Source organism: Apodemus sylvaticus, chromosome 5 (genome assembly GCF_947179515.1).
Source record: "Apodemus sylvaticus chromosome 5, mApoSyl1.1, whole genome shotgun sequence".
Taxonomy (NCBI): domain Eukaryota; kingdom Metazoa; phylum Chordata; class Mammalia; order Rodentia; family Muridae; genus Apodemus; species Apodemus sylvaticus.
The window spans coordinates 105,383,483-105,396,436 of NC_067476.1; the positions used below are offsets into that span (position 1 = coordinate 105,383,483).

Consider the following 12,954-nt stretch of genomic DNA (forward strand, 5'->3'; position numbering starts at 1 on the left):
TACGATGGAGACAATAGGGAGCCAGTGCATTCCAAAGGCATGACATACGTATTTATATTTATTTTTTTGGAGACAGCTTTGGCTGCAGTATGGAAAACTGAACAGGTAATCCGAGGAGCAACGTTAGATGCTACTAGAGGTCAGAGTTTACAAAAGTGTAGAGGACCGTTACATTTGTTGTGGTGCTGAGTCTGTCCACGTCTACATACTTTCCTTTAGAACTCCTGATGCCATCTTACAGGATCTCCGCAGATGCTTTTCGTAATTTGACTTAATTTGTTCAAATGACGCTCCAAGAGAGCCTTTATGTCATTTCTAAGCACTGGAAGAGATCCTAAACAACGCTGAAGCTTAACTTAGCGTCCCGAGATATTAAGGCTCTCGCTTAAATTGGACACAACACTGGAGAGATTCACGATTCACTCGATTAGGGCGACATCCGGTTCTCTAACCGTTCTTCCGGGTTCCACCGGCCACTCCGTGAAACCTAACCCGCACGCGAACAGGGGCGCCTATCCGGGGGCGGGCTTTCCTGATTGGCAGTAACGAGCTGCGTCGGAAAGAGACATCTTCCGCTTTCGTCACTTCCGTGTGCCTCGGCGGCTTTCATCCGGCTAGACTCTGGAAACCCCTTAGGTTCCTTTGCCTCTGACTTCTGCACACTACTCGCTCTACGCAGCGCCCTGTGCGGGGACATGAGTGTTCCTGAGCCACCGCCTCCGGACGGGGTCCTTACGGGGCCCTCCGACAGCCAGGAGGCCGGCGAGCCTGCGCCGGGTACGGCTGCTTTGCGGGGCGACTGCCCACAGGGGCCGGGACCGAGTGGGTGGGACTCCAGCGCAGGCCACCCTCCTGCCTGGAGCACCCTGGCAAGGCAACCTTGGTCCCGGGAGGAAACGCACTGTTGGGTGCGGTTTGTGTTAAAGGTTTGCTTTTGTGTTGCTTTTCAACTGTTTGTCATAGAGTTAGTGGCTGGTGATGAGTTTGTCAGAGAGAAGGTCGATTTTTAGAAAACTATCCAATATTGCCTACCAATGAAATATTCTGACTTCCTTGGTGATATTACTTCATCCGATACTCCAGCAGCCGTCCTCATAGTTCCAGAAGAAATTTAAGCATTAATGCCCGAAGGCGTCCCTTGAGCGGAAGGGTTAATTTGCTGTATAACCAGATGGGCACTGTTTATGTGTACCATAGTTTTTGTGAAATTGAAAACACCACTCCATCCATTTTCTGTGAGCAATGGTTCATATGAGAGACGCTAGATGGACCTAAAAATAGTCTCTGTGTTTCAGAAGTAGGAAGCTACAAATCAATCAGCATTTCCTGGCCGTGCTTTTCTTTAATGACGCATTCCTTTCATGACTTGTTCAGTCACATCAGTAAATACTCTGTAGTACTTGGAGCTTGAGTCTTTCTCTTTGTCTCTGTCTGTCTGTGTCTCTCTCTCTCGCTGCACATAACACATGAGTGTCATGCATATAAATATAAGCAGATGCCAGAGAGTAGGTGGGATGCGTGCTAGCCGCAGATTCAACTCAGTACTGTTTGCATGCTAATGCTCTACTACAGAGCCAGATCCCTAGCCTCAGCTCTCTGATCGACTTGCTAATGTGTGAGCTCACTCTCCAGTAAAACTGAAATTGCACTCTTGGGTTCAGCTCCCTCTGTTTCATATAAAGGATTCCACAGTGCTTAGCATCTCCCATTGGTGTTTGCACCCTGGTGTCAACAGTTGTAAAGCCACCACCTCTAGTCTCTCATTCTCACATTGATTGTCCATTGTTGTAACTTTACTGCCCCAAGACAAGCTCCAGTCATGAATCCTTAGAATCCTAAATTGGCTCCTTGCCACTTACTGAATTTCCCATAGAATTGGCACTCAGGCATCCTCACAGGCTGGCCTATGGTGTATACTAATAGCTCACTGTTGCTTTTCTGTGCATGGCCTGCCTTGCTGTTCACCCTCGCCTTTCCTCATTCTGTTTCCTTGGCAATGTTATATCCCTTCCACTCCTATCAGATCGGTGTGCAAGTGGTGGCCGCAGTCTAAGTTGGGACTGGCTTTTAGGAGGGTTTTACAATGTCAAAGATGGGTACATGTTCTGTCCCAACTGTTTTCTAAGAATGTCTCCCTTAGAAATAGGAGTGTGTAAAGATCACCTAGAAAGATCACAGCAGCATTGTTTATTGAAAAGTGGAAATAGTGTAATCTATCCAAAGGGGATTGAGTGAAGTACTATAGAATTTCGTTCTTCTAAGATGAATTTCGATCTTCTAAGAGGGGATCTGTAGACATTGCTGAAGAAAGGTACTTAAGATATATTTAAGAGAAAACATGCTGTGTGGTGCAGCACACGCCAGCACTGGAAGCTGACACAGGAGCAAGGCCAGCCTTTGATAGACTTTGTCTTAAAACAGACAGACAGACAGACAAATAGAAGACCTTCAGAACATCGATAAAAAGATTATGTGCATGGTTAAGTAAAGACAGTTTCTGGCCTTTTATGTGAGAAAACTTCAGAGTGACTCCATTGGAGTGAGGTCATGCTTTTTAAGTTGTGCCTTTTTCCATGGGTTCACATTTTTATAATGGGTGACAAAGAGAACAGAAGATGGGGTGGGAGGATGAGGTGGGCATTTATCATCTTCAACACCAGCCTTCCTTAGAAATCAGCTCAGATTGTCAGATTCCACATCAGTTTTGTAATGGCTTTGTATACTCCCCTGTATTGTGCACTCAGGGAGGAGAGTTTACCTTATTTATTGTTGTGACTAAGAAATTAACACACAGTAGGTGTTCAGCGCACATACATTGTATGACTATGGTAAGGATCATATTCCTTTTTCTTTTAGAACTGTGTTTATTAATCGTCTAATGCCGTGACCCTTTAATATTTTTGTGACTACTTCACAACTGTATCTTTGCTACTGTTATGGATCATAATGTAAACATCTGTGTTTTGACGGACTTAGGCGGCCCGTGTGAAAGGTGCTGCCAGCACGTGGTCAGAGCCTCTGCTCTAGAGCCTCACACAGTGAGGTCCCTGAACTAAGCAGCTAAATATTAACAAAATCAACTGACGGCTATCTAATGGCTCAGAATGAGAATGGGGAAGGGAGGCCTATGAGTTAAAATGTGTGTGTGTGTGTGTGTGTAGGCAAATTTATTGTTACATCTTAAAGTTGAAATATCCTTAGTCAGGTGTTTCTTTCTGATCATCTATTATATAGTGTCCATGTTTACTTGAAGTTGGTGTTTGTTGTACTGTTATTATAGACAAAACTTAAGTATGAAATTACTTGCCAAAAGTAAGCGTTTCATTCCTCATCCAAAGGCACAGCAGTAGTCTTCCTCCACCCTGTTTCCTTGTTGCTTGTGGAGAGTTTCACCTTCTGTCAGCCCTCTCTCACTTGAGTTCTGTCCTGCAACTTTGAGAATTCCAATGTGTTTGTGTTTTCAGGGTTAAAGTTACAGTTGTTACAGAGGTAAGAGCATCCAGTGTGTCTAACCACGGAGCTGCCCCTCCAGCCGTCTTAATGTGATGTTCCCTGATTCTTACTAGACTATTATTGACAACAGGTGTTTCAGAAGTTAACATTAACTACGGAATGCTTTCTGGGCACAATTTTAGTAAACACTTTATCTTATTCAAAATCAATGATTGTAAAAACCTTATAATCATTCATTGACCCCACTTTGAAACTATTTTTCTGGGAACAGTAATCTGTGGGTGTTTACCCTGGTTGTTTGAATGCCTGGAGAAGGATGCAGCGCCATTCCTGGCAGCAGGTCTAGACTAGGCTGTGACACAATCAGCACACTGTTTCCTATAGCAGACTAAGGTATGGAATGTCCCCTTTGAACTGAGTCATCACATCCTGAGCTTGTGTTAATAAGCCCAGTCCTGGGGCCCCATTTCCCAGCTGACTCTCCTAGCTTTGGCCCTGGTTCACAGAAAGTGCTGTGTCTTAAGTAATAAATGACAAACCAACCCCCTGTACATGTACATACATTAAGCAAAAAGCCTCTATTTCTTATGAGTTTAAAACAGTGTTTTAGGCATTGCATCTTTGTTTATATAATTTATTTAACAAATTTTATTTTCTTGTCTATTTGGTTTTGAGCCTAGCCTTTAATGGTTAAACCATCTCTCTAGTCCTCCTTGTAAGTTTTTATTTTCTTTGTTTGTGTGTGTGTGTGTGTGTGTGTGTGTGTGTGAGAGAGAGAGAGAGAGAGAGAGAGAGAGAGAGAGAGAGAGAGAGGGAGAAGGAAGGGGGTAAGAGATCATATCACAGTATTCCTGTGAAAGTCAGAGAACAGTTTTCAGGAGTCTGTTCTGTCCTGTGGGTTTCAGGGATGGATGTCAGAAGGTCAGGCTTACATAGCAAGGATGTTTACCCACTGAGCTGCTTCACAGCCTCTGTCTCTGTTATTCATTGCATGTTTTTAAAAGCATTGATGTATTAAGAATTCTTTAATTCAGTAGCTGTAAACTCATCCTTTAGCCTGGCTCATTTGATAAAATACATGAACATGTAGAATTTGAATACACTAATGTACACTTACCTAAACTTTTATATACTCACAGCTTAAAAAAACCTTTTTCCCAGATGTGGTAATACATGACTCAGGAGGCTGACACAGGGGGATTGAGAGTTCTAGGGCAGCATGGGTTACACAGGGAAACCTCACCTCAAAATAAGAAATACTCAAAACAACACAAAAACACTTCTTGTTCCTTTTTACCAAGTTTTAGAGAAAGCTTAGAAGGCACACATTTAAAAGAAGCAACTGTGTAGTTAGGAGAGGGTTCGTGCTCTTAGCTCCCCGAGGGCTTCTGTCCTCCCTGCTTGAGCTCTGCCAGCCTTCTTACCATGCAGCTTATATTGTAGCACTCCCTAAATTTGTTTTTATCTTGAGCACAGGCTTAAGCGACGCGTCTCCAGATGAAGGACTGATAGAGGACTTCCCTGCAGAGGACAGAGCTGTAGAGCACCTGGTGGGAGGCCTGCTGTCCCACTACTTACCAGATCTGCAGAGGTCCAAGCGAGCACTCCAGGAGCTCACGTAAGCCAACAGAAAGCTAGTGGCTCTTCAGCTCTTCTGTGTAGTCAGATGTCACCTAGTAATCTCATGGAGTATGAAAGTCTTGTCTTCTGGAATGTTGAATCATTGAGCATGACTGTGTTCTGTAAATAAGAATCACGGAGTAACCTGTAGCCTAAATGTCAAAAGCGAAGTAATAGTCCTAGAGAGCCTAGTTTCTTTGTAGTAGATTTTGAGAGTGAGTAGTCCTTGTATGAGTTTGGATCATTCGTGTGTTAGGATGAATTGGTGTGTTCCCTCTGGAGTGTTCAGAGTAGTTGGAGTTTTATGTCCTTAGAATACAATCATATCAGCAGTGTCTTAATGAAAAATTCTTGTAATTTGTTCCCTTTTTCCTTGTTTGGTCAGGCTGGTGGCTTTTCAGTTTTATTGATACTGAAGCTGTTGTTTTCATGTTTACTCCCTAACTCCACCCCACCCCTGCCTCTGTTTTCCAGTTGTGACCCCCCTGGGTTTTACTGTCTTGTGGTTGGCAAGTTGCTGGGTATTTTGTTCTCCATGATACACATCCTCTTCTGCGATCCCTAGTCTGCCACAAAGGGACAGACTAGTGAGTGACCTGTTGGTCTGCAGACCCAGGCCTGATGACCGACATGTGATTGGCCTTCGTTCTCATTGCTAATTCATTTTTCATCACAGCCACGTTATATTTTTCATTTAAAATGTTCATTTAGGTGACCCTTCCCTGTCACTTAAGCCTGTGATCATACTGCTCTGAGAGGAATGGGGAGGAAGTTAGCTTCTCTCCTTCCATAGGATTTGAATCTAAAGGTTAGCACATGTTTGAAGTTGTCTGCTCTGACCTTCTGCCTGTATAAATAATATTTAGGTCAAGAGAAGTGACTTGAGTGCCTAAGACCACACAGCTGTGGGGGGAAGGCCACACATGGTTCCCAGTCCTGTGCTGACTCCTGAGCTGCTCATTGGTCTTTGAGGAAAGGCTGTCCCGCAGTAGTGCATCTTTTCCAAGTCTAAATCAGGATGTTCTTGGTTTCTAGTTTGCTTTTGGGGATGCATAGAAAATTGAGTTTCATGAGCAAAATACTATAAAATAGCTTTTAGTGTGATAATGCAGAATGTTGCTAAAACAGTAAAATACTCTGCAATAATCTGATTATTTTAGTTACTAAAGTCTGAAATTATGTCAAGAATAAAGTATACACTTAGTTGTTAGAATTTATCTTTGAAATAAGATATTGGAAAGATTATTCTGAGGCAGGTAAATCTCGGAGAGGTGCTATATTGCCAGCTTTTTCCTTTAGCCAGAATGAATGTGATTCTGTGAAAAGAACCAACATTGAGAAAATGTCAAATTAGCTTTGGCTGTGTGCTTTTTTTTCAGACAGAACCAAGTTGTGTTACTAGATACACTGGAACAGGAGATTTCAAAATTTAAAGAATGCCACTCTATGTTGGACATCAATGCTTTGGTAAGTATGATTTTGCTTATCTAACTTAATGAACTCTGATTGTAGAAAAGCTTTGTACTTCTGCATTTTGATGATCTTATCCTCTAACTTTTAAGTGTAGAATTTGTCTTTTTAACAAATCCTGATTGATTTATTAGAATTCCCGGTGGTTGCTATCTTTCATATGCTGAACATGAATTAGGAAATTCAGCTTATTTGTATTGTGGAGAAGATCTCATGAAATGATGACATAAGAAGAAAATGGAAAGTGAGGGATATTTGAGGCACTGTTTCTACAACCAAGGAAAGTGCAGGCCCTTTTGAAGGGCCAATTATGTGGTCTTTTCATTAATACTTAATTATCAGTATTCCTGGTGCTGTGACGAGATGGGTTCCCTGAGGAAGAGTAGTTAGCTAGAAGTTGAATTTCACTAGAAGCTGATAAAAGAAGAACAGACAGTCTTTAAGTAAACAGACTTAGCATAGGCACGGCCATGTTGCTCCTTTCCCTCCCTGGACATTAGCAACTGCTTGTCTGCATGACTTTGCAAGGATTCCTATATACCTCAGAAGTGGACCTCTTACTGGACAGGGGTGGGTTAGGATTGTCTCCCTTCCTGCTGTGGAGTGCAGTCTTCTCAGTGGCTCGCTGACTCCTGTGGAGAAGCGAGCATGGCCATACGGACTTCCTAGTCCTCCCTGACTTGACGCTGTGATTGGATGGCTGTTTGTTACAGGGGAGAGTTGAATAAATGAGCAGATCCTGTCACATCAGCCTGGAAGGGCACAACTGAGGTTTTCACCTGTTTCTTCCCTTTGCCCAAGAGTGGTTTTAATTCTCATGTAGGAATGGGAACAGGAAGGCCCTGAAAGACACACACAGGGCGTCTGTGAACTGCCTTGACTTGCAGCTCTGTGAGAGGCAGCTGCTCTCTGCAGGCCTGCCTCTCATTCCGTCTCTGAGTTGTCTGAGAATAAGGTTCCCTTCCCATTCTCTCTCCCACCTGTTTAGGCCTCCATCACCCTTCGGCTTCTCCCAACAGGAGACTTCCCTTTTGACTTCTGGCTGAGACTCAGACTGTACTCTGGGAAAGCAGTGCATGTCCTTTAATGGCTGCTGTCATTCTGACCTCAAGAGACGTGACTGAGTTTGTTCTCTCAGAGTCTGGGCACCGGCTGGGTTTCCCTGACAGGAAGACAGCACTCACAGTCCTATGTGCTGACTTGTTCTGTCAGAAAGGCCGTAGTGACTGTTAGAATTTTTAGATTGCGTGCTATGTTTTTGAAGCAAAATGTTGTTTATAACCTTTTTAATATAAATGTCTGTTTTATGTTTAATAAACTTTTTTGAGAGAAAGACAGAGAGTCAATGAGAGACAATCTCAGTCTCTCTCTCTCTCTCTCTCTCTCTCTCTCTCTCTCTCTCTCTCTCTCTCTCTCTCTCTCTCTGTGTAGCCCTGCTGGCTGGCCCGCAACTTTAATATACAGACCAAGCTGGCTTTAGACTTCACAGATCTACCTGCCTCTGCCCCCTGAGTGCTACAATTATTTTTTGTCAGCTGAATTGATTCAGATGTTTTCAAAATTTTGCTAATGGTGGAATGAAATGTGTATTGTAGAATTTAAACTCTGGTCATAAGCGAGGCTCTACATTTCCAGCTCAGAAGGTGAGCTCTAGTTCAGGTGCTGACATAGGCGCAGTCTTGGCATTCATTTCATGCCTCTATCTGACTCTGTGACAGTTCACGGAAGCGAAGCACTATCACGCCAAGCTGGTGAATATTCGGAAGGAGATGCTGCTGCTACATGAGAAAACTTCCAAGTTGAAAGTGAGTGGCTCTCAGCCCTCCAGCGCGGCAGGCGCCTCCGTGGCAGGACACGCTTGGAGCTGTAGGATTCTGTGTGCAGTAAGATGGGCACTCTGCTGCACTGTCCCCTTTAGCACCCCTGGCTCCTTCACCCTTCTCTGAGCTGGTGGGCTCATCTCTGCATATGAACTTGCAGTTCACACTAAATGCGAGCTTGGAGTAAGGCTTGCTTTTTTCTTTTGTTTTAAATTAAGGGGATCTTAGATTACTCCAAATAAATTTAAAAATTAAATGTAGAATTTACTAATATGTATTGAATAACTCAAGTCAAACATTTTTTAAGTTATGTCATAAATGTACCTCCCTGCCCCCATCTCTCTCCTCAGAAAAGAGCACTGAAGCTGCAGCAGAAGAGGCAGAGAGAAGAGCTGGAGAGGGAGCAGCAGCGCGAGAAGGAATTTGAAAGAGAAAAGCAGCTGACAGCCAAGCCGGCCAAGAGGACGTGAGGAGCCTGCTCCGGGTTCCTGTCTGGTCATGCCTCCTGGATCTCCAGTGCTGTTCACAAGGAGCGAGGCGGGGACAGTGCCTTATGCCGTGGCATGTCCTGAAACCTTTCCCAGGGTTGCTGTGTCTCCAAGACTTCACTCAGGCAGCCTTGTTGATACTTAACGTTTTCAGTTCTTGCTTAACTTTAAACTTATTATTTGATCTTAAATCATTTGTAAACTGAGAACACTTTGGTTATTACAAGAGTCTGGGTAGTAGTTCAAATGACTAGAAGGTCAGAGCTTCATGAGAATCAATTTTAGTTTCAGTTTCTCCTTTTTTGAGGACAGGCCTTTCCTGCACAGCCACACTTGATTTTCAGCAATTGCTTTATATTGTTTAAATAGAAATACCAATTGTCTGATCACAAGTCTCCCAGAAAGAGAGCTGCCAAGCTTTTATGAGAAACACAGGAAGTGTGTGTACACTGGAAATGCCTACTTAGATGTAGGCTGGGAGTGGACGCCAGACGGGTTCTCCAGCCATTCTACTTGGTTTTCACTGTTGCTGCTGATGTAGATTTTGGGTTCAGGGCAAGATTCTATCCATTGCTAAAGCTGTGCAGCAATGATGGACCTGCCAGATACTCAGAGGTTTTGTGTGTGTGTGTGTGTGTGTGTGTGTGTGTATGCTACACTTGCATGCTAAGTCATCACAGTGTAACAATGTTTCTGTGCTTTTTCTTTTTCTCTCTTTTTTTTCTTCTTCTAGAGATAGGGTCTCTATAAAGCCCTGGCTGTCATGGTATTTACTGTAGAGACCAGACTGGCCTCAGATTTAACAATCCACCTGCCTCTTATTCCCAAGTGCTGGGATTAAAGGTGTGCACTGCCATGCCTTGTTCTGTTTTTTAAGTAGAAAAAAATCTGCTGCTGCTCACGTCATATGTAAATAGTGTACAGAAGAGAGGTACATGATGCCTTTACTGTTTTCTAGAAATTTTTCTCCCTCTTGTTGTATGTAGGAACTTACTCTGTAGGGCAAGATGAAGCCTCATTGTTGGACATCAAGAGTGTAGTAGTATACTTTGCTGTTTTAGTGTTTAATAGGAAGCTTGTTTCTAGCCCCTACTGTGTGTGAGCAGCACAAGCTCCAAAGGTGTCTGATTAGAATGCACATGCACATCGTTTATAACCGTGCAACACTTGGTAAGCTGGAGTTATACTACCTCTGATCACATATTGGGTGATAGAGAGAGAGACCATTACAGATGACCAATGCTAAGAACTCGTCAGCTAAGAACGTTAAGAATAAGGTGTAACTATTTCTCTGAAGGAGTCCTTTCCTTCTTAATGAATGGTGATTCCACAGTCATTGATCTTGACTTCTGTTCAAGTCTATTTGAAAGGCGGTTACTCTTAGTCACTTGCTGTCACTCCCAGAGCACAAGTCACTAGGATCTGCAGGACAATGCCATTACATTGCAGAATGTACTTGTTACAATAAAGTATCTGATACCTGATAAAGGCTGGAGATTGCTTTTCATGCTGACTTTAGACCAATGGTGTTGGTTGTTTCAAATGCTGTTCCTGGACACTTCTGGACACTTCCTCAGTCTCTTAAAGTGAATCTTCTTTGTTCTGCTTAGGATTTCTTCCAGTGACTCTGGTGTACATTAAAGGATGAGACACTTCTGGGTCTGGTTGCCCCTGCAGGGTTTCCCACACTAAATTGCATGTCCTTTTCCCCTGGGAACAAGAAAATGCAGACATCCTCAGTTCTTACCCACTAGTTCTGATGTGGAGTGACAGAAGATTTAGCTCCAGATTATTCTGATGTTAGGAACTGGTAGTATAGACTGTCCAGTGATTTACATTCATAAGCAATGGAATAGTTTCAAAGCTACCTAGTAATTAATCTTGAGAAATAAATTATTCATTGCTGCTTTTAATAGAGTCAGATTTAAAACAGAATCTTAGCTGGCAGGAAATTAAGAGTCCTAGTTAATTGGACTTTTTGACTTGTATTAAAGTAAATCATATTTAATGAATGGATGGCATGTGACACATATGTTTTGAGAATTATATTAAGTTTTAAAGATTTAACATCAAAACGATGGGCTGGAGAGTTGGCTCAGCAGAAGAGCACTGACTGTTCTTGCAGGGAACCAGGGTTCTAGTCCCAGCTCCCACTTGGCAGCTCACGAGCATCTGTACCTCCAGTTCCAGGGGATCCAGTCCCCTCATCTGGCTCTGTAGCATCAGGCACATATGTGGTGCATCCACTCCATGTAGATGAAACACCCACCCACATAATAGAGAAATAAATCTTTTATACACACACACACACACACACATCATTACCCACCACTTTCAGGTCAGAGGAGAATCAGAAACACCATAGAGGATGAAACCCTAAAATTTTAGCTGTATTTCAGTAACATGGAAACACAATAACCAAACACTTGCTGTGTTTTTGAACAAATAGGAATTGGCCAAAAGAAAAGTTGCCTTTGTTTTGAAATAATACCAGATATGTATGGTGCTGACACATTGAGCTGACTTTATCATGAGTATCATGTAAATGTGCAGACACCGAATGTAATGGAGCTGTGTCCACAGTGAATTTTGGTGTGAATTCAGTTTACCAGTACCAATTGTATGCTGAAACATCTTTGTCTGATTCTGATGTTATAAATGAAAACTGCTTTTATGAACTTAATAAAAACGTCAGAATCACCCAGGATTGTTTATCAGGCACCATTCTGTGCATAGCAGAGTATATTCCTCTTCCTGTACATTACGTCACACATTTGTTTTACTACCTCTCCTGTTTTACTCTTAATGCCCTCCATGTATTGAATGTTCTTTACCTTTCATGTCAAAAAAGGCCAGTCCAGGAGCTGGAGAATTCTCAACTGCTGGTGCAGAGGACCCAGGTTTGGTTCCCAGCACCCTCAACAGGTAGCTCACAATCATCTATTGTAGGGAAAACTAGTGGGGCCGCATAACCGTGTAGGGATGGTGGGGGCTCCCGTGTATCTGCAGAGGGAGGCTGCCCAGCTAGGGGGAAAGGTCCTTGCCCAGAATGTGGGGCCGTTCTGGCACAGGCCCTGTGTACCTGTAGAGAAAGTCTGGCCAGGCAGGGAAGTCCTGGGTCCTTTCTGGCTGGAGACGCTGAGGCCTGTTCCATTGCTCCTGCACTGTGGGTTTTGATAAGAGGCAGCCCATGGTTTCAAAGCTTTATTATAGAAAAGTAGAAAAAGGAAAAGAGAAGTAAAGACAGAAAGAAAAGATGGAGGGATGAGAGCTGACCATGACCTCGTGGAAAGAGGGGAGAAGAACGGGGAGAGGGGGAACAGGGGGACAAGAAGAAAGGCAAGAGAGAAGGAGGCAGAGAAAAAGCAAGAGAGCGAGGGGGCACCAAGTAGTCCCTCTTATAGTGGACTGGGTTGTCTGACTGTTGCCAGGTAACTGTGGGGCAGGGAAAACCTGGCTATAGCCAGGTGACTAGGGGTGGAGTCCAGCCAGAACACTGGGCCTGGCCCTAAGTGTGACTGATGGCTACAGGATTATGGAGTTGAGTCAGGAGTATGGAGTTGGTGTCAGGAGCCTTAGTATCTGGGAGCATGGCTCACTTTGTAGAATATTTTACTGGGTCTCCAGAGTAAGCCTCGCTCAACCAGGGCACAGACTGCCTTTCACTGTCCCACATCTCTCCCTTTTACTTTTTTTTTTTTTTTTTTTTTTTAAGAAGGGTCACTGGAATTACTGTGTCATTTGTAGTGAAAATTTTGGGTGGGGTGGAAGTATCAGAGGTGTTCCTGTAGGGGAGCAAGCAAGCAAACCTCGGTGTAACTTTGGAGGGCTTAGGTAGATGCTAAGAGGGACCCACAACCTCTAACTCCAGTTCCTGAGGACCTGACGCCTCTTCTGAGGTCTGTTGCCTCGTGCATGCCCATGGTACACATACATACACTCAAGGACACGGGCATACACATAAAACAAATATGTTTTTTTAAAATAAGGAATTACCAGTCCAGTAAGTGCCATCTAAGGCTGGCTGGAGCATCCAACTCCACGAAGTTAGCTTTTCTTTGAGAGTAAATATAACTATAAGCTGGCTGTGAGAGCAGCCATAG

The 12,954-nt window shown here is 43.5% G+C and overlaps 1 protein-coding gene across 2 annotated transcripts; it reads left to right on the forward strand.

Annotated features, from left to right (window-relative positions):
* The first annotated feature begins 588 nt into the window (after window positions 1-588).
* Window positions 589-11,556, forward strand: Bloc1s6 (biogenesis of lysosomal organelles complex 1 subunit 6). Of its 2 annotated transcripts, XM_052183442.1 has the most exons (5): window positions 589-777; window positions 4,930-5,071; window positions 6,453-6,540; window positions 8,262-8,348; window positions 8,714-11,556. In XM_052183442.1, the coding sequence occupies exons 1-5, from the start codon at window positions 696-698 to the stop codon at window positions 8,831-8,833; spliced, it is 519 nt and encodes a 172-aa protein (XP_052039402.1). In that variant the 5' UTR covers window positions 589-695; the 3' UTR covers window positions 8,834-11,556. The 2 variants fall into 2 exon arrangements, with proteins under 2 accessions (XP_052039402.1, XP_052039404.1); XM_052183444.1 differs by lacking the exon at window positions 8,262-8,348.
* The last annotated feature ends 1,398 nt before the right edge of the window (window positions 11,557-12,954 follow it).

Bases quoted from the DNA above. Each gene is read 5' to 3' on its own strand.
- Bloc1s6 (XM_052183442.1), top strand. From the start codon at position 696: ATGAGTGTTCCTGAGCCACCGCCTCCGGACGGGGTCCTTACGGGGCCC. The intron at 6,541-8,261 runs GTAAGTATGATT...ACTCTGTGACAG, and splicing joins TGTTGGACATCAATGCTTTG to TTCACGGAAGCGAAGCACTA. The intron at 8,349-8,713 runs GTGAGTGGCTCT...CTCTCTCCTCAG, and splicing joins AGAAAACTTCCAAGTTGAAA to AAAAGAGCACTGAAGCTGCA.